This window comes from Anomaloglossus baeobatrachus, chromosome 11 (assembly GCF_048569485.1).
Source record: "Anomaloglossus baeobatrachus isolate aAnoBae1 chromosome 11, aAnoBae1.hap1, whole genome shotgun sequence".
NCBI classification, from domain to species: domain Eukaryota; kingdom Metazoa; phylum Chordata; class Amphibia; order Anura; family Aromobatidae; genus Anomaloglossus; species Anomaloglossus baeobatrachus.
The window spans coordinates 57,325,498-57,346,344 of NC_134363.1; the positions used below are offsets into that span (position 1 = coordinate 57,325,498).

Genomic DNA, 20,847 nt, shown 5'->3' on the forward strand with positions numbered 1-20,847 from the left:
GCAGGGTGTGGGGGCCATTATGAAGCGGTACAGGGTGTGGGGGACATTTTAGTTCGATGCAGGGTGGGGGGTATTATAGAGAGGTGCAGGATGTGGGGGATATTATGGTGAGGTGCAATGTCCGGCGGAACATTATGGAATGATACAGGGTGTGGGGGAATTATGGAGCGAAGCGGGTTGTAAGGGACATTATGGAGCCGTGCAGGTTGAGGGGGATATTATGGAGAGGTTCAGTGTGGGTGATATTTTGGGCAGGAAGCATAGTGAGGGTCAATGATTTACTTAGGAGTATAGCATAGGACATACTTTTATTTTTAAAGGGAAGCTATCAAGTGGGAAAATGCTATTAATCTGCAGATATGGGGTTAATCTGCAGGTTAAATTAATAGCATTCTAAGCCTGCACATGAATCCCCGCTGTCAGGAGGAAAACAACTTTAATCCTCCTGGCAGCGTTCTGCGTTCATGCGGACGACGCCGGCGCAGGTTCAGTCACCGCTGTGTATGGAAAGTGGGAGAGTGGCCCATGCCCCCCCTCGCCCCACTCCTACCCCCCCCCTCACTCCACCATCTGGTGCCGGAAGTACCCACAGAGGAAAACCTTGCTGATTGGCTGCTCTGCAACCTTTCAACAAGCTTTATTCGGTTGACGAACCCAAACAGGAAATGGACATACAGGTAAAAGTCTGTGTTCAGGTCCAAGATCCAGACACCCGGTATTCAGTACAAACCTCAAACTTTACATTTCGGGTTCGCTCATCCCTACTCTTAATGAATTCATCTTCAGCTACCATGTTTTTTTTCTGGTGAATTGCAAATATGCCACCCTAGTGCACAGCATGTACCCCTATATCCCACACAACGTACATTCCCATATCCCACACACTCTGCACCCCCATATCCCACACAACCTACACTCCCATATCCAACACACCCTGCACCCCCATATCCCACAGAGCCTGCACTCACATATCCAACACATCCTGCACCCCCATATCCCACACAACCTGCACCCCCATATCCCACAGAGCCTGCACTCATATATCCATCACACCCTGCACCCTTCACACCCCTCTGTCACTGTCTGCATCCCCAATGTCCCCTCTTCCCTCATTACCGGTCACATGTGTCCCCATCTCCTCCAACATCTAAGGCTGCTTTCTGCCCGGCAACACTCTGTGGCTCCTCCCACACGGTCACATGGACATGACGTCATCGCAGGTCCTGTACCAATCGCAGACACTTTCTTCATCTCGGCGGGAGCTGGTTAGTCGTCCTCCGCCCCTGCAGAGCGAATTCCTCCTAGTGGCTCATTCAGCCCTGAGTAGCGGTAGCTCCGGGTGGGCTCCTCCAGGTCAGGGACCACCACTCCCTCTACTCCCCAGGTAGCCAGGCTACTGCCTCCTACTGCAGCCTCTGCAACTGCCCCAATACCAATAGAATGGGCTTCATAGCCCCGAGGTTGAATATTTAAAGACGCAGGACACAATTCACATGACATGACAGCAGCCAGTCCACCTCCTTACATCACTTCTTGTTTATCTGGGACATTTTTACTTCTTTGTGACATTTCTGTTGTTTTTTTTAGTATATATTTGTCATTTTGTAATTGTTGCTGCTTTAAGAGAAATCCAAGATGTCAGACGGGTTTAAGGAGACAATAGGAGGGGCGACCAATCCGTATTTACTCTATGCCACATCTTCATGTGGACAGCAGCAAAATAAAAGAAAAAAAATACAACCATTTTTTTTATATTATACTGTACTTTTATAATAAAACCGTGTTTTTTTAACTGATTTTTTTTTTATTCAATTTTCTGATATCAGGTTTGTGACATGGAGTTTGGCTGCAGATATATTTATGTAGATGACCCCAAAAGTCAAGATAAGATGCAGCCAGAAAGTCTCCAGACTCCAGTGACGGCACCCCTGTCCCAGTATGGTATGTACATATGAGCATCATGGTGACTTTTGCCATTGCAATGCTTATAAGAGCAGCGCTTGCAAGCTCTATAGCAAACAGCTTGTAAGTGCTGCACTTTTTGCCTATGTGACCTGGAGCAACGAGCAGTAAGCAATAAAATGTAAAACTTTACTATTTGTGAGAATGAGGAGGATTTTTAATAAATAGTAAATTGCAAAGTTGCTTGTTTTTTCAAGTTCCTGATTGAATGGCTGTTTGGATGACTGGAACTGTGTGCTCTCCAGTAGCACAAAGACACCTTTGCCTTTGCAGTATTTAAACAATGCAGATGGAATGAAGCTGATTGGATACATCGATCCAACTAGCTTCAGAGCAGCGCTTACAAGCTCCATAGCAAAGAGCTTGTAAGCATTGCACTTTTTCCCTATGAGACCTGGGCAACCTCAGCGATGAAAGGTAAGGGCGGTTTCACACTGCAGTCTGCTCCTCGTTCAGTGGTGCCGTCCGGGCTTCTGTCCGGACCCCTCGCATAATGGGTTTTGAACGTACTGTATGTGTCAAGGGGGCCCTGACTATAATGGTGCAGAAGGAGTCACCCTTTGCTTTGTTGTACCCCATTTTCAGGGGTATATGCCTATTGAAACCGGACACCCAGATGTACCATAGTAGACTGCATCTGGGTGTTCATCTCCAGTAAGTGTATATCCCCGAAAATGGTGCACACAGAGCACAGGGTGACTCCATCTGCACCATTATAGTCAATGGCCCCGTCAGCGTCTCATTTTGTGGGGGGTTTGGACGTAAGCCCCAACTGCACCACTGAATGGGGAGAGGAACGCAGTGTCCTTTAAAGGGGTGTACCATTTTTGTGAACAGAAGTTGACCACTTTTCAGCCTGTAGTCCTCCTGCTTTGCGATGGGGCAGTGCATTCCTTATCAAAAGGTTTGTCAAACCAGCTGCGCCACTGGCCCAAATTCTGCAATTTCCAATTATGCAGCTTTGCCTTTGGAGCATCAAAGGAACACAGTTTCATTGCAGCTGGCCGGATCCAGTGATCAAAGCAACTTTAGAGCAGCGCTTACAAGCTCTATAGCAAACAGCTTGTAAGTGCTGCACTTTTTAGCTATGTGACCTGGACAACACAAGCAACGACTAGTAAGCAATATATAAAATGTAAAACCTTTAATGAGGAGGATTTTTAATACTAAAGCACAAACTTGCTTGTTTTTACAAGTTCCTGATTGAATGGCTGTCGGACAAGTGGCACAGGTGGGCTTCTGGCCCCAACTGTGCATTCCCCAGTAGCACACAGACAGCTTTGCCCTTGCAGTATTAGAACAGCACAGATGGAGTGAAGCCTACCTGATATAGTGATCCAACTAGCTTCGGAGCAGCACTTACAAGCTTTACAGCAAAGAGCTTGTAAGCATTGCACTTTTAGCCTATGAGACCTGGGCAACGCCAGCACTGAAAGTTAAACCATAAAATTAAGAACTCCTCTATTCTTAAGATTAAAATTGCAATGTTTTGGGGTTTTTTTGGGCACTGTGCAACTTGCACTCTTAAGATGTTTGGCTTCAATTTCCAAAATCCTTCATCTTTTTATTTATTTTCTTACAGGTGTTACCCCTGGACCACGTTTTTATGACAATTTTAACGGTGAAGAAAGATACAGCAAGAATGCCGGAGGTAATGGTAGGAACCAAGGCAAACAGAGGGTCCTGTGCACTGACACATATGGCTCCTTTAGAGTGAATCGCTGCGAAGGGAGAAGGTGTAGACCCTCAGGTGGACATTTATCATATTATCTGCACCCAAAATTTGGGAATTTGGTGCATTTCCATGTCATAAATGCTGGGCGGGCTCTCCCATAATTCCTTGTAGTTGTCATGTTTAGCACAGCCAGCAGAAGGGATTATCATAGCCTGTATAAAAGCAGAGGCAGGGAATGCAGCAGCCATTCTCGGGGGAATCTGGATAGTGAGAGGATGTAACGGCTCACAGCTTAGATATAAAGATATGGAGAGACAGACATAAAACACTGAACAAATGCTGCAGATAGTGTGCGACAGCAGACAAGAGGAAAGATCAATCTTATAAGAGACACAATCAGTGCATGGCTGACCTGTCAATACTCCTAAGAGAAGATGCTCCAGTAGAGTTATATTATGGGACATGCAATATTTACTATAACAGACATGTGTGAAGATTTGGAACGTATTTCATGTTGCAGTTTATTTCCTACAATTATCAGTAGTGATTAGCGTGCTCGGGACTCCTCGGTCCTCACCCGGGTATCGTGGGTGCGCGAGTCCCTGCCCCATGTGTTTCTCGGTTGTTTATAAGCTATTAATGATGCAGGGATTGCCTGCCACTCACTCTGATGCTGTAGCCACTTTGGCTACTGACGTTACTGTGATTTGCCAGCCACATTAGGATGTTATATGAGACCTGGGGGTGCGATTCACAGTGCAGTTCAGAGAGAGTTGATGTAGTAGAGAGATCATAGAGCAGGCATATAGGCAGGGTTTTAACCAAAAAAAGGGACCAAAGATCCATATCTGTCTAAACTTTAAGCAGCGCAGATCCCACCATATTACTCATATATGAAACCAAAAAAGGTGTTTCTGCAGGTCAGGATTTATCAATAATTCATACAATATCCATCATGATTAGAAAGAGTATCAAATTTTATTCAATCATATTTGAGATACAATATTATTTTATTTTATTAGATGCTGGTGTACACAGAATTTAAAAGAACCCTACCCCATAAAACCATACAATGAAAAAACTGGTGCGTTGTGGAACAGCCATAGTATCAATAATTCATATAACATATATACACATAAATTCCTGGGTATAAATGAGTAAGGACGCATCCAATGATTACCCACAGCTATAGTAGGGTGCCACTGTAGCTCAAAAAATTGAATATTAAACCTACAGTTCGCATTCAATATTGCGGCCAAATCTATAATCCATAACCGTATGGGTGGAAGCAATAGTAGTGTTAAGCTATTTTCCAGTTGACAAAATAATGCATTTATTAAGGGAAGCAGATCACAGTATTCAAATGCAATATATATATAGCCCAGTCCAATAACAAGAGCACAAGGCTTCCTGTTAAGGGTAAAGGTGTTTCCCAAATGTTAGTAAAATTGCATTATTACAGAGAGTGAATCCCAAAATTCAGAGGTATTTTATATCAACCTGGTATTAGCCTTGTATCAGAGGCAAACCACCTCCATTAGGGTTAAAATAATTCAAGGGGCCATAGTTCATATACCCAGATGGCGGACCACAACGCCCAGCACCTCAATGAAATAACTGGTGCGTTGTAGTACAGCCATAATATCAATAATTCATATATCATATATACATATAGATTCCTGGGTATAAATGAACAAGGACACATCCAATAATTACCCACAGCTATAATAGGGTACCACTGTAGCTCAAAAAATTGAATATTAAACCTGTAGTTTGCATTTCATATTGCGACCAAGTCTATAATACAAACCATATGGGTGGAGGCAATAATAGGGTTAAGCTATTTTCCAGTTGACATAATAATGCATTATTAAGGGAAGCAGATCACAGTATTCAAATGCAATATATATAAACCAATCCAATAACAAGAGCACAAAGCTTCCTGTCAAGGGTAAAGATGTTTCCCAATGTTAGTAAAATTGCATTATTACACAGAGTAAATCCCAACATTCAAAGGTATTTTTTATCAACCTGGTATTAGCCTTATATCAGAGGCAAACCACCTCCATTAAGGTTAGAATAATTCAAGGAGCTATAATTAATATACCCGGATGGCGGACCACAACGCCCAGCACCTCGACGCGCGTTTCGCCTCTCGCTTCATCAGGAGGTCATGATGGATATTGTATGAATTATTGATAAATCCTGACCTGCAGAAACACCTTTTTTGGTTTCATATAGGCAGGGTTTGTACACTTGCTGTCACGCAAGGTACGGGGAATTGAAGGGAAACCCTGTGTCTAGGGAGAGGGAAGATGGTGACCCCTGACCAAACCTACTGCTGGTCCCTGGGGACCCTCACCACCCTAGATAGGTTCTGCACCTACACACAAAGTGATCTATTCCTATATATTATATAGAGTCATTACACACAGAGGGAACTATTCCTATATATTAATATAGAGTCATTACACACAGAGGGATCTATTCCTATATATTATAGAGAGTCATCAAACACAGAGGGATCTATTCCTATATATTATAGAGAGTCATCAAACACAGAGGGATCTATTCCTATATATTATAGAGAGTCATTACACACAAGGTGATCTATTCCTATATATTATATAGAGTCATTACACACAGGGATCTATTCCTATATATTATAGAGAGTCATTACACACAGAGTGATCTATTCCTATATATTATAGAGAGTCATTACACACAGAGTGATCTATTTCTATAGATTATATAGAGTCATTACACACAGAGGGATCTATACCTATAGATTATATAGAGTCCTTACACACAGAGGGATCTATTTCTATAGATTACATAGAGTCATTACACACAGAGGGATCTATTTCTATATATTATATTATATAGTCATTACACACAGAGGGATCTATTCCTATATATTATATAGAATCATTACACACAGAGGGATCTATTTCTATATATTATATAGAGTCATTACACACAGAGGGATCTATTTCTATATATTATATAGAGTCATTACACACAGAGGGATCTATTTATATATATTATATAGAGTCATTACACACAGAGGGACCTATTCCTATATATTATATAGAGTCATTACACACAGACGATTCCTATAGACGAATAGTGGCTACCCATTCGGCAAATATTCGCGGAGCCGAATATTTGAGGTATTCGATCATTCCTATTTATTATATAATATATAGAGTCATTACACACAGAAGAATTTATTTCACGTGTTTATTTCTATTAATGTTGATGATTATGGCTTACAGCTAATGAAAACCCAAAAATCATTGTCTCAGAAAATTAGAATATTATATAAGACCAACTGAAAAAATGATGTTAAACTCTGAAATGTTGGCAAAATTTACTTTCATCCTAAAATATCACCTTGGACCACTGAGAACAGTCCAGTTCTTTTCTCCTTGGCCCAGGTAAGACGCTTCTGGCATTGCCTATTGGTCATGAGTGGCCTGACACAAGGAATGCGACACTTGTAGCCCATGTCCTGGATACGTCTGTGTGTGGTGGCTCTTGAAGCACTGACTCCAGCAGCGTCCACTCCTTGTGAATCTCCCCCAAATTTTTGAATGGCCTTTTCTTAACAATCCTATCAAGGCTGCAGTTATCCCGTTTGCTTGTGCACCTTTTTCTACCACACTTTTTCCTTCCATGCAACTTTCCATTAATATGTTTGGATACAGCACTCTGTGAACAGCCAGCTTCTTTATTAATGACCTTTTGTGGCTTACCCTCCTTGTGGGGTGTGTCAGTGACGGCCTTCTGGACATCTGTCAAGTCCGTAATCTTCCCCATGATTGTGTAGCCTACTGAATCAGACTAAGGGACCATTTTAAAAGCTTAGGAAGCCTTTGCATTTGTTTTTTAGTAGTTATTCTGCCCATGGGTTCACCCTATCTATTAGATCAAATCCACAGCATTTTAGCACAAAATTAATGAAAATTGGCAAAAATCTAGCATTTGTCCTGCATTATATATTAGTGTAATAAAAAAATAAATAGATATAGAACCTGGAAGACAAAAGTTCAAACCATTGTTACCCTTTTGTTCATTCGTGTATATATTTTTAAAAAGTGACAGGTGCGTGTGAAAGTGACTCTCCATCTATAATCCTGCATTTAGAGTGATTGATAATGATAAATATTCAGTAGCTTTAAGTAAAGTCTGATATTTTTATGGTTTCTTTGTACTATATATTTCGCTCCATTCCCAGAGACAGAGAATTGAGAGTCTAAAGGCCCCGTCACACGCTACGATCTATCGTGCAATCGCGCGTGCAATCGCATGAGCGATCGCACCCGTCCCCGTCGTTTGTGCGTCACGGGCAATTCGTTGCCCGTGGTGCACAATGTCGTTAACCCCCGTCACACGCACTTACCTCCCTCATGACATCGCTGTGGGTGGCAAACATCCTCTTCCTGAAGGGGGAGGGACATTTGGCGTCACAGCGACGTCACACAGCGGCCACCCAATAGAAGCGGAGGGGAGGAGATGAGCGGCCGTAACATCCCGCCCACCTCCTTCCTTGCTCATTGTCGGCGGCCGCAGGTAAGCTGTTGTTCGTTGTTCCCGGGGTGTTACACGGAGCGACGTGTGCTGCCTCGGGAACGACGAACCACCGGCGCGCAGAAGGAGGAACGACGTTATGAAAATAAACGGCGTGTCAACGAGCAATGATTTGGTGAGTATTTTTGCTCGTTCACAGTCGTTCGGAGGTGTCACACACTACGACATCTCGAACGATGCCGGATGTGCGTCACGGAATCCGTGACCCCAACGACATATCATTAGATATATCGTACCGTGTGCCATGTTTCCAGTACGTACGGCGTCCGTTTTCACATGTACTGGGACACATTACCATACTCATTAAAATAGATATTGATTTTCACGCCTCTGTAATATATGTCCACACACAATACATGTCCCTGTGAGCCATATGTGGGTCTGTGTGAGCCACATAGAGACATGTGCATTTTATATCACCAGCAAAGATGAAAAAAGCCAATAGAAATCTATGGGTATATTGAAAACAGCTAAAAGATGACATCCATGTGCCATCCATGTCACACAGACCAGAATTAAATGCATTCTAGGAATTAAAGATTTTTATGGGATAAAGATGTGCAAAGATCAAAGACAGAGTGATAGATTAATTTTACAGCTATTAACCAAAATAAATAAATAATTAAAAGAAAAAACAATGTGGGGTCTTCCCCATTTTTAAATCCAATAAAGGTAAAGCAGATAGCTGAGGGCTGGTTTTATCAAGGTGGGAAGGTCTATGGATTGGCCCTTACCTGCCTAAAAATTGCAGCCCGCAACCACCCCAAAATTAAATTTGCACTATTTTTGGGTGATCAGCCATGTGTGGCATACCTCTTTTTTATTTTATACTGTCTGGTTGATATATGCTGGATAGATCTCCTCTTGGTTATTATGTGGTGCCGTCCATTTTTTATTTTTATTTACCGCAGCTGCCCCAGAAGTGGCGCATTACATTAGATGCTCCAATTCTGGTGCTTTGCTCATCTTTTCCCGATTCCCTGGTATGGTGGCAGTTGGGGTATATATTTTTGGGGTTGATCTCAGCTTTATAGTGTCAGATGGCATCAAGCCCAAAGGTTAGTAATGAAGAGGTGCCTATCTGACATCCCCATTACTAACCCAGTAGTCTAAAACAAAAAAGACACATACACACACAAAATAATTTATTTCATAAACACTCCACAAATGTTCCAGTATGGGGGAGGCACGGGAGAAATCTTGGATGTGATGGTGGGAAGAGGAGATGAGAGGGGAGTAGAGAAGGAGATCTTGTGAGGATCGAAGGTTACGTGCAGTTAAGTACTGGGAGACTAGGTCACAGATGTAGGGAGGAGACAGGTTGTGGATGGCTTTGTATGTCATGGTTAGTGTTTTGAACTGGAGTCGTTGGGCAATGGGAAGCCAGTGAAGGGATTGGCAGAGAGGAGAGGTCTGGGAGTAGTGGAGGGACAGGTGGATTAGCTGGGCAGAATAGTTTAGAATAGATTGTAGGGGTGCGAGACTGTTAGAAGGGAGGCCACAGAGCAGGAGGTTGCAATAATCCAGGCAGGAGATAATAAGGGCATGTACTAGGGTTTTTGCAGCTTCTTGGGAAAGGAATGTACGGATCCGGGAAATATTTTTGAGTTGGAGGCGGCAGGAGGTGAAGAGGGCTTGGATGTGTTGCTTGAAATTGAGATCAGAGTCTAGAATTACTCCCAGGCAGCGAGCACGTGGCACTGATGAAAGTGAGCAGCCATTGACATTGATAGATATGTCAGATGGGGGAGTTGAGTGAGGAGGAGGAAAGACAATGTTTCTGTTTTGTCCATGTTCAGTTTTAAGAATCGAGCAGAGGAAAAGGATGAAATAGCAGACAGACATTGTGGGATTCTGGTTAGTAGGGAGGTCATGTCAGGTCCAGAGAGGTAGATCTGCGTATCATCAGCATAGAGATGATACTGAAAGCCGTGGGACTCTTATGAGCTGTCCCAGGCCAAAGGTGTAAATGAAGAACAGCAGGGATCCAAGAACGGAACCTTGAGGGACCCCGACAGATAGGGGGCGAGATTAGGAAGTGGTGTGAGAGTGGGAGACGTTGAAAGTTCGGTTGGTTAAGTATGAGGAGATCCAAGATAGCGCCAAGTCTGTGATGCCCAGAGACGAGAGAATCTGTAGTAGAAGGGAGTGGTCTACTGTGTCAAAGGTAGAGGACAGGTCAAGGAGGAGGAGGAAAGAGTAGTAACGCTTGGCTTTTGTGGTTAGTAGGTCATTAGTGACTTTGGTCAGGGCAGTTTCAGTGGCATGATGGGGTCGGAAGCCAGATTGTAACCGGTCAAAGAGAGACCAGGAAGAGAGGTGTGAGGACAGTTCAAGATGGACATGCTGTTCCAGTAGTTTTGACGCATGGGGGAGAAGTGATATGAGGCAATAGTTTGATACAGAGGAAGGGTCAAGGGAGGGCTTTTTGAGGATGGGTGTGATTGAGGCATGTTTAAAGCATGAAGGGAATACACCAGTTGTTAGTGATAGGTTGAAGAGATGGGTTAGGGTCGGGAGGAAGACTGTGGTGAGACTGAGGATGAGGTGGGATGGGAGTGGATCAAGCAGGCAGGTTGTGAGATGTGATCTTGAGAGTAGAGTGGAAAGATGATCTTCTGTTATGGTGGAGAAGCTGGATTTGGAGGAAGAAGGCTGAGTAGTTGTGAGGAGTGTCTGTGGTGATTGTGGGCCAAAGCTTGCTCTGATGTTGTCAATCTTCTACTTGAAGAAAGAGGCAAAGTCTTCAGCTGAGATGAGAGGAGAGGGAGGTGGTGCCGGAGGATGGAGGAGAAAGTTGAAAGTGTTGAATAGCTGTTTAGGGTTGTGAGATAGAGAGGATATGAGGGATGAAAAGTAGGTTTGTTTTGCAGCAGTGAGTGCAGACTTGAAAGTGGTGAGAGCTTGTTTGCATCTAATGAAGTGCTCAGTGGACTGAGACCTCTTCCATCTGCGCTCAGCAATTCTGGAAGCCTGTCTCAATTCTTTAGTCTGACTCGTGTGCCAGTGTTGCCTGTTGATTGTGCGGATTTTGGTGTGTGTGGTGTGTGTTTTGGTGTGTGTGTGTAGTATTCACTTGTTCTGTTTCTAAATATTATATTAATGAAAATTAGGAGGTTGCTGAATATATCTAGATACATACACACGTGGTTAAAATTGTTGGTACCCCTTATTTACTGAAAGAAAAACCCACAATGGTCACAGAAATAACTCGAATCTGACAAAAGTAATAATAAATAAAAAATCTATGAAAATGAACAAATGAAAGTCAAACATTGGTTTTCAACCATGCTTCCACAGAATAAAAAAAAACAAAACTCATGAAACAGGCGTGGACAGAAATGATGGTACCCCTGAAAATAATGTGACAAAAGGGACATGTTAAATCAAGGTGTGTCCACTAATTAGCATCACTGGTGTCTACAATCTTGTAATCAGTCATTGGACCTCTATATAGGGCTACAGATCTCACTGTGCTGTTTGGTGGCATGGTGTGTACCAAACCCCACAAGGACCAGAGGAAGCGAAGGAAAGAGTTGTCTCAAGAGATTAGAAAGAAAATTATAGACGAGCATGTTAAAAGTAAAGGTTATAAGACGATCTCAAAGCAACTTGATGTTCCAGTGACTATGATGCACATAATATTCAAAAATGTAAGATCCGCGGGACTGTAGCCAACCTCCCTGGACATAGCTGCAGGAGGAAAATTTATGACAAAGAGACAGATAATACGAATGGTAACAAGAGAGCCAGAAAAACTTCTAAAGAGATTAAAGGTGAACTGCAAGATCAAGGAACATCAGTGTAAGATCGCACCATCCGTCGTTGTTTGAGCCAAAGTGGACTTCATAGGAAATGACCAAGGAGGACACCATTGTTGAAAAAAAATCAGAAAAAAGCCGGACTGGAATTTGCCAAACTACATGTTGACAAGCCACAAAGCTTCTAAGAGAATGTCCTATGAACAGATGAGAAAAAAATTGAACTTTTTAGCAAGGCACATCAGCTCTATGTTCACAGACGGAAAAATGAAGCATATCAAGAAAAGAACACTATCCCTACAGTGAAACATGGAGGAGGCTCTGTTATGTTCTGGGGCTGCTTTGCTGCACTTGGCACAGGGGGTCTTGAATCTGTGCAGGGTACAATAAAATCTCAAGAAATATCAAGGGATTCTAGAGAGAAATGTGCTGCCCAGTGTCAGAAAGTTTGATCTCAGTCTCAGGTCATGGGTCTTCCAACAGAATAATGACCCAATTACAGAAGAACAAAGAAGAAAAATGTGCCAAATAAAGAGGGATCACCCAAAAGAATTTTGGATTATAAATAAACAAATTTTATTTGACAAACAATCAAAGCCACATGATTAAAAACATTTAAAAACAGCCACATGGGCTGAGACCAAACATCAACCCTGTAAACAAAGCTTACAGTATAATAAAGCTTAAGTCCACCCCCCAAAAGGATATCCCCACATATAGATGTAGAAACAAATCACAAATATAGGACTGCTGACCCAAATATAAATTTCAGGCAAAATGTCATCAAAGTGGTGATGCTAAAAGACTGTTTATAAAATCTGGGTAGACAAATGAAATACATGCAAGAAAAACCAAACCTGTTGTAACCTGGAAGGGGATATGTCAGATTCAATATAAAGCAGCATATCTTACCCAAACAACTAAAGGGTCATATAGACCACACCAGGGAGCAGACCTCCAAGTGAACAATTTAATCCATAAACCAGCTTGGGAAGGGGGAGGGAAGAAGGAGGCAGGGATGAAGCCCCACGCTTATCGCCACTAAGTTGTGGCTTCCTCAAGGGCAAAAATAATAGAATTGCCAAATGCAGCAAAGCAGCCCCAGAACATAACAGAGCCTCCTACATGTTTCACAGTAGGGACAGTGTTCTTTTCTTGATATGCTTCATTTTTCCTTCTGTAATTGGTTTGTGTGCCTATGGTGATCCCCTTGGGAATTAGTGCCCTCCCCCTCTAAATTGTTAGACTAATGACCCAAAACTCACAGCTAAAAACACCCAAGAATGGCTAAGAGGAAAACATTGGACTATTCTGAAATGGCTTCTATGAGCCCGGACCTAAATCCTATTGAGCATCTTTGGAAAGAGCTGAACTATGCCGTCTGGAAAAGGCAACCTTCAAACAGGAGACAACTGGAGCAGTTTGCTCTTGAGGAACGGCCAAAATACCTGTCGAGAGGTGAAGCAGTCTCATTGCCAGCTACAGGAATTGTTTGATTGCAGTGAATGCCTCAAAAGGTAGAGCAACAAAATATTAAGTTAAGGCGGAGGAGGAGGAGGGCGCTAGGCCGATTTCATGAGTTTTATTTTGTTAAAAATTCTGTGGAAGCAGAAAAGCAGCAATGTCTGACTTTCATTTCTTCATTTTCATAGTTTTTTTTATGTGTTATTACTTTTATTTCTGTGACCATTGTGGGTTATTCTTTCATTAAATGAGGGGAACCAACAATTTTGACCATGTGTGTATATTACCTGGTCTACCGCAACTATCCGAAGATATCCTCCATTATCAACTGATGATATCCCCCAATAAACTGGGATCATTTCTCTATTTTTTGTTTTAATGTACAAGAACTTGCTTTGTTCTGAAGTCTGTTTATTGGCATTGCTTGATCCTTGAAGATCCCCTCCTATTCTTTCCCGGTTTCTGCTCTGGTTTCCCCTGCAACTTCTTAATGTTCTCGGATTGTGGGAAGTTTCTTTTCTCCGTTATGAAACCTATTAATAGAATTAAAAAAAAGAAGTGGCCTCTCATTTGGAGAACAAGTTTCATAAAAATGAAGTCTTTTATAGCAAATATTGACAAATACTAGTGACAAAAAAAGTCTTCATAAATCAAAGACTGCACGGCTGGTAAGGGAAGTACAATACAAATAAATAAAAACCTGTATGGGAAACTCCAAGCACATTTTCAAGTAAATTTTTGCAGATTAACCACAATGATCAATACTGGTAAATTTATCCAGACCGATCCCTTCACCAAAGGCATAAGACCGCTCGTAAATTTTATTCTGCAACAACAGCCCATAAAATGGCAAATGGTGCCCCACACAGCTTCGGTAATTTTGGTAGTGGTACCAGGTTAACCAAGGTTAGCAAACACTTGCCAAAGGTGACTTTCCATAATAGACTTGTTCAACAAGTATATGAGATACTTCCTTAAAAATTAAATAATGGGTATCTGTTTTTTAAAGTAGCATTATAACATTTATTAGTGGGGTTCAGATTTGAACTGGCACATAGGGGAAAAATTGAATCCCCCATTTGGCTTCTGTGTAGGAGAGTACCTCTACTTTCCCCTGTATGAATAATAGTTGACTCAATGCACTTGATTATTGTGTACAGATAAAGCCAGCAATCCAGTTTATTATTATGTAGAGGCATAAGTAAATTTTAGTGATGGGCAAGTATGCTTGCCATTGCTGGATACTCGATCCAGCGTCTTGGTGCTTGGGCATGCTAGGTACTTGATTGAGTATCCCTGCTGCTGAAGTGCCATGCTCGTGTCCCCACTCTGCATGTTTTGTGACTGTTCTTCAGCCCCCTAAACATGCATGCATTACCTTCAATCATGGTAATGCCATAATCATGTTGGCTACTGGCATTACTAGGATTGGCTGGTTGCATCACGTCATTGGGTCTATATAAGACTCTGACTTGTCGCTCAGCTCACTCTACCTCGGAAACAGTGTAAGGAGAGCTGCTGGAGAAGGGACAGTGTATTAGAATGATTATTTCCCTACACTTCTTGCTGCAGCATAAAAAAATCTATTTTATACCCTTATAATTACCCCTTAGTTGCATTTAGTGTAGGGCTAGCTGCTGGAGAAAGGATAGTGTATTGGATTGATCCTTATCTTACAGTCCTTGAGTCTGCAGTGTAAAAAAATCTATTCTATTCCTTTATATTTCCCATTTTAGCTGCATTTAGTGTAGGGCTGGCTGCTGGAGAAAGGATAGTGTATTGGATGGATTCTTGTCTTACAGTCCTTGAGGCTGCAGTGTGAAAAAATCTATTCTATTCCCTTAGATTTCCCATTTTAGCTGCATTTAGTGTAGGGCAAGTTGCAGGAGAATGGATAGTGTATTGGAGGCATCTAGGCAGGATTATAGCCTTAAAGTACTTGCTACTGCAACATAAAACAAAAAGTTCTTTTCACTGTGTTATGGGGGGACTGGCGGATTAGGATAAAGGTGGTGAATATCCCAATCGCCAATCGGGCTCCAAGATGGTAAAGGTGCTGCTGGCAACCCGGAGGTCAGGCGGATAATACAGAGCTTGGTGGTGCCGAAATAATATGAACCTGACCCGAGGTAAACGTCACTTGGATCAGGATAACTGTGAACCCTGTTCACGCCATAGTGTCCACACACCCAAACCTGGAACTCCCCTGTTAACACCACACGGGTCCTCGGTTACACTGTCCGTGTGCGTAGAGGGCACACCAGTACAATCGGCGCAGCAGCCGCAGCCCAGTTAACTCCACTCGGCTGCTACAACAGGACTGTAATGATAGGAGGGAAGCGCGGCGCCTGACCCTAACTTACCAAGTCATGAATCTTGGCGTGACAGGCACCAGACGCCTAACCCTACCTACCGCTTCCAGAACTAGTGCCTGTAGACCGCAATGTGTCTCAAACAATGGGACTTGGATGAGCATGTATGAAGACTACGCACCATGGTCTTAGCGTCCATGGTCTTAGAGTCTTCCCCAAACCCAGGGTGAGCCACAATGGTGCCTCCAGTGGCCAATAGCGGAGTGCCACATCATCAGTGACATCACCAGCGGCCTATCCGGAACCGCCACATCACTGATGACAAATGGGCAGCACCACTTCAAACACCCTACCAGTCATCATCTGATGACCAATGGTAGGGTGCCAGGTCATAGAAGTGGGCCTCCGCAAGTCAGTCCGGAGTGGCCACATCCTCAGGAGACCTGATGCTATCCAGCCAATCAGGTCCTGCCACCTCACGGACATGCCCAGTGAAGTCCTTACCGGACTTAGCCTCCAATGCATCCAAGTGCCTGAGCATGCTCAGTAGCCTGAACCACAGACTTTGTCTCAGAAATGAGACTATCAACCTGAGCATGCTCAGTAGGCACAACACAGGACTTGGACTCAGAATGGAGTCCAAGTACCTGAGCAAAGAGGCTTTTCACACAAAGTGTGGGAGGCATGCTCAGTAGCCTGAACTGAGGACTTGGCCTCAGAAATGGTACTAACAGGCTGAGCATGCTCACCAGACAAAACATTGGCTCTAGCTGTGGCAAATCGGCACGCACATGCGCCCTAGCCACTTCTCCATAGACATAGAGGAAGAAGCAGCTAGCTGGACGACCCAAGGCACGGTAAAAATGGTGGCCGGCGCCTGGGCATAGCAGGAACCGCAGCAAACTGCTTAAGGCTACAACGGCCCCAATTTGTAACACACTGCTAAGTCTAATCAATTCTATTCTCTAATAATACCACTCTTAGCTGCATTTAGTGTACTGCTAGCTGCTGGAGAAGGGGTAGTGTATAGGAGACATCTAGGTAAGGATTATAGCTTTACAGTACTTGCTGCTAAAATGTAAAAAAAAGTGCTTTTCACTGCTAAGTCTAATCTATCCTATTCACTAATAATTCTTCTCTTAGCTGCATTTACTGTAGGGCTAGCTGCTGGAGAAGGGATAATGTATTAGAGACATCTAGGCAGGGGTTATTGCTTTACAGCCCTTGCTGCTGCAACATAATTAAAAGTACTTTTCAGACCAACATCTATTCGACGCCCTATTAATACGACTCTTAGCTGCATGTCAAATTTAACCCCTTCACCACTCGGTGATTTTCATTTTTTGTTTTCGTTTTCCCTTCCTTTCATCCAAGAGCTGTAACCTTTTTATTTTTCCATCAATATAGCCATATGAGAGCTTGTTTTTTTTCAGGATAAACTGTACTTTTGAATGACTTCATTCATACTGCCTCATAGTGTACTAGAATAAGAAAGGGAAAACAAATGAGCCCTGAATGAATAATAGGAAATGTATACAATATCCAATGACTATTTGTTGTTGAAAATGAATTAATATCCAAATAATAAACCTATATGAACAATGAAAAATAATAAAAAAATAAAAATAAAACAGGAAAAAAAATCCAAGTACGGTAAAATTGCAAAACAAAGTTCAATTGCACAACAGTTTGTTGTTTTTTTTTAAGTTACCATGTTCACCATATGGTAAAGCTGACTTGGCATTTTGATTCCCCAGGTCAATACGAGTTTGTAGGTTCCAAACATGTATAGTTTTACTTTTATATAAGTGGTGAACAAAAATTAAGAAGTTTGTTAAAAAATAATTGCACTTTTGTAGCCATTTTCTGATACCTATAATGTTCTCATTTTTCAGGATCTGGGGCTCCGTGACGGCTTATTTTTTGCATCGTGAGCTGAGGTTTTTATTAATTCCAATTTTGGGTAGATGCAATGTTTTTATCGCCTGTTATTGCAACAAAAAACTGAAATCTGGCCTTTTAATCAGTTACTCTTTAATTTTTAGGTAATCCAAGGCTGCCCAATATACTTAAAAATTTAGACTTTAATATTTTTTTAAGCATAATTAATAGAATGGGTGGATTTAGCGGACATGTGGTCCATGAGTCTGGGACTCTCATGATCAGATAGCCAAGGTTTTTGACGTTGTTTTACCACGCCCAGTTTTGTTACGCACATTGCACATCCCCCTGCTGGATTGAGGAACATTGTAATCACTAGAGGGTTACACACCCTTTGCTGGGGACTGAGCCTGATCCAGGATGGGCATTGCTCTTAAAGGGCTGTGTCCCATTCCTAAGGACCGATGGGGGGACAATTGACTGGGATGTAAAAGGCTACCGTTAAAGGGAATGGACTATGCCATGTCGTTGGTTTTAGCTACGATACTGAAAACAGCCAAATCAACCCATGGGAATTTTGCCGAGCTAGAGACAAAGATGTAATTGGATAGTTGCAGTTCCAGGGTCCTAAACCAGTAAGACCTGGGTTGTGTTGCCTCTGGAGAAGCAGAAAATGAATACTTCATGTTTGTTGACTTTATATGTGATTGGTACAGTGTTTGGTGTCTTTCATGTTTCTGGATGGTCGAGCACGACCATCATTAAAGAAGGGGGAATGCAAGAAGGTGGACGCACTGCCACCAGTGTTATTGTGGTGTGATGAAAACTGTGACATGCATTAGTAATGTTGAAATGTGTTTTTGCCTAACAGGGTAAGACGGAGTTAATATTTGTGACTTGCCCAGCTTGCAAGGAGCTATAGTGAGGGAACAGTGATGGTTTCCTGTCAGAAGGGCAGAGAGGGCCCAGCATGCAGTAGTGACGGACCTAAGTTCTGAGTGACACATTGGTGTCTCTAATATGAGAGGAGACTGAGGTTTGTAACACAGGAAGGTAACGGGCTAGAATGCAAAAGTACATTGGACAAAGTGAGTGCAGGAATTCTCAAAGCATCAGAACTAGCTGTCATGTTAACAAAATAATCCCTTTAAGAAGAAGAATACGTTGAACTGTGGGCTGAGATTAGGACTTTCACTAACTGTACTGAGCTGGGTTTAGAGTTTATTTTGGAATGGTGCTCTCCTTCATTGAAATTTCTACCATATCATCCTGGCCAGCTGACGTCAAAGGCATCATGAGGCCTGCTGGGCAATAGCACTCCCATAGCACATCTCCACACACACAGATAGGACTCCCAACTCCATGTAACGTGCCAGAGCATAAGAGACAACTATCTTGCCCATGGCTACCGCTCCACTCCTCGTTACATATAGATCCAGGCAGGCGATAACATGGGATTTCCCTGGGCCACCTACAAAGCCTGAGGTGGAGCACAACAGAGTTCAGCGGAGTGGGGTAATGGAAGTAAAGCCTGGATTCAGGACAGGTGTGTAACACTATGTTTCCTAAAACAACAGGAACTACGAGTCTAAAAATGCCATATTGGCCAGTGTGAAAATTGAAGAAAAAAAAAAAAAAAAGATTTTTAATTTAATTCAGATTGTGATTTTTATTTAAAAAATTCCAAAATTATTTTAAAAATACACCTAATACGAAAACATGATTTGGACAATAGCTCATTTCTGATACCATGTTTTTTTCCAAAAATAAGACCTCCCCCAAAAATAAGCCCTAGCAGGGACTTTCAGCATTTTCAGAGCAAGGCTTAAATATAAGCCCTACCCCGAAAATAAGCCCTAGTCGCAGTTCAATAATGAAGTGTCCGTGCAGCTAAAAAAGTTAAAGAGTACAGCAGTACACTTCATTATAGACAGCAGATACCCCCAAAAGATATTTTTTGATATTTAATAAAAACATTCTTTCTATACCTTGATACAGTCGCTTTTTTCCTATCAATTCTGATTTCGAGATGTGATGTTATGTGGGCAAATATAAAGACTTTTTTGTTTTCTGTTTGCACCCCCAGAAGAGAGGAGAAAGAAGACCCCGCAATCATACCAGATGCCGAACTGGAGGACCTGCAGTGGATCGAACACCCACACACATCAGATCTCACACCCGCACACATCAGATCACACACACAATCACCCATCAGATCGCACACACACACACACACTCACCACATCCAGCGATACCGCTTTCTTCTGGCTGACAGAATCCTGAGACGCAGTGGGGTGGAACACATGTACCTGCGGCTGTGGATGGAATGCTTACAGGACCTGCGATGTGTAACTTCCTCCCATCTTTCCCTGCGGATAGAGGCATTCTGTACCGCTGAATGTGGTGAGTGACTAGTGAGTGAGTGTGTGTGATCTGATCGGTGATTGTGTGTGTATGTGTATGAGTGTGTGTGAACGATCTGATCTATGATTTTGTGTGTGCGCACGATCTGATCAGTGATTGTGTGTGTGTATGAGTGTGTGTGTGCGTGATCTGATCAGTGATTGTGTGTGTGCGTGATCTGATGGGTGATTGTGTGTGTGTGCGTGTCGGCCAGAAGCAACCAGGATGGTGTGCAGCATATCTGACGGGACAGCCTGCCGGAGATCACAGGAGGACCTGGGAGCCAAACAGACACAAGGGGATGGTAAGTATGACTCTCCTGGGAAAGGAGGGGCTACTCTTTTGGGGGTAAACTTATCCCCAACCAAGTTTCTCCAAGACCTACTCAAAAAATAAGCCCTAGCACTTTTTGGGGAGGGGGGGGCAAAAATAGTATAAGACAGTGTATTATTTTTGGAAAAACATGGTAATAATTTGTTTGTAATTTGTTTCTAAGTCACACAATGCTAGAGTATCGGTGGAAAATACTATTACACTATCGTTCACGTTACTACAACAGTTTTTTAGTTGCGTCATCGATAGCTCAGTACAGATTCAGTTTCCTTTTTAATGTGATAGTTCCTTTAAAACAAATTTAGTTACGGACTTGTCTTAATATCAAACTAATTAAGAGTCGTTCAAGAAACTGGATGATGAATTCGATGGTCTTCTTCGTTTTCACAATAACATGTAAGTAATGGATTTTTTTTGCAAAACAGAAAGATGTAAATCCAGGTGTCGATTTTAAGTGATTTGC

The 20,847-nt window shown here is 42.5% G+C and overlaps 1 protein-coding gene across 1 annotated transcript in view; it reads left to right on the plus strand.

Annotated features, from left to right (window-relative positions):
• Positions 1-1,205: 1,205 nt before the first annotated feature.
• The window catches only part of LOC142255807 (uncharacterized), a 73,847-nt gene continuing 54,205 nt past the window's right edge, over positions 1,206-20,847 (plus strand). Inside the window, exons 1-3 of the mRNA XM_075327254.1 lie at positions 1,206-1,265; positions 1,827-1,941; positions 3,545-3,613. Coding sequence (XP_075183369.1) covers positions 1,206-1,265; positions 1,827-1,941; positions 3,545-3,613 — 244 coding nt within the window. The remainder of the gene's footprint in view (positions 1,266-1,826; positions 1,942-3,544; positions 3,614-20,847) is intronic.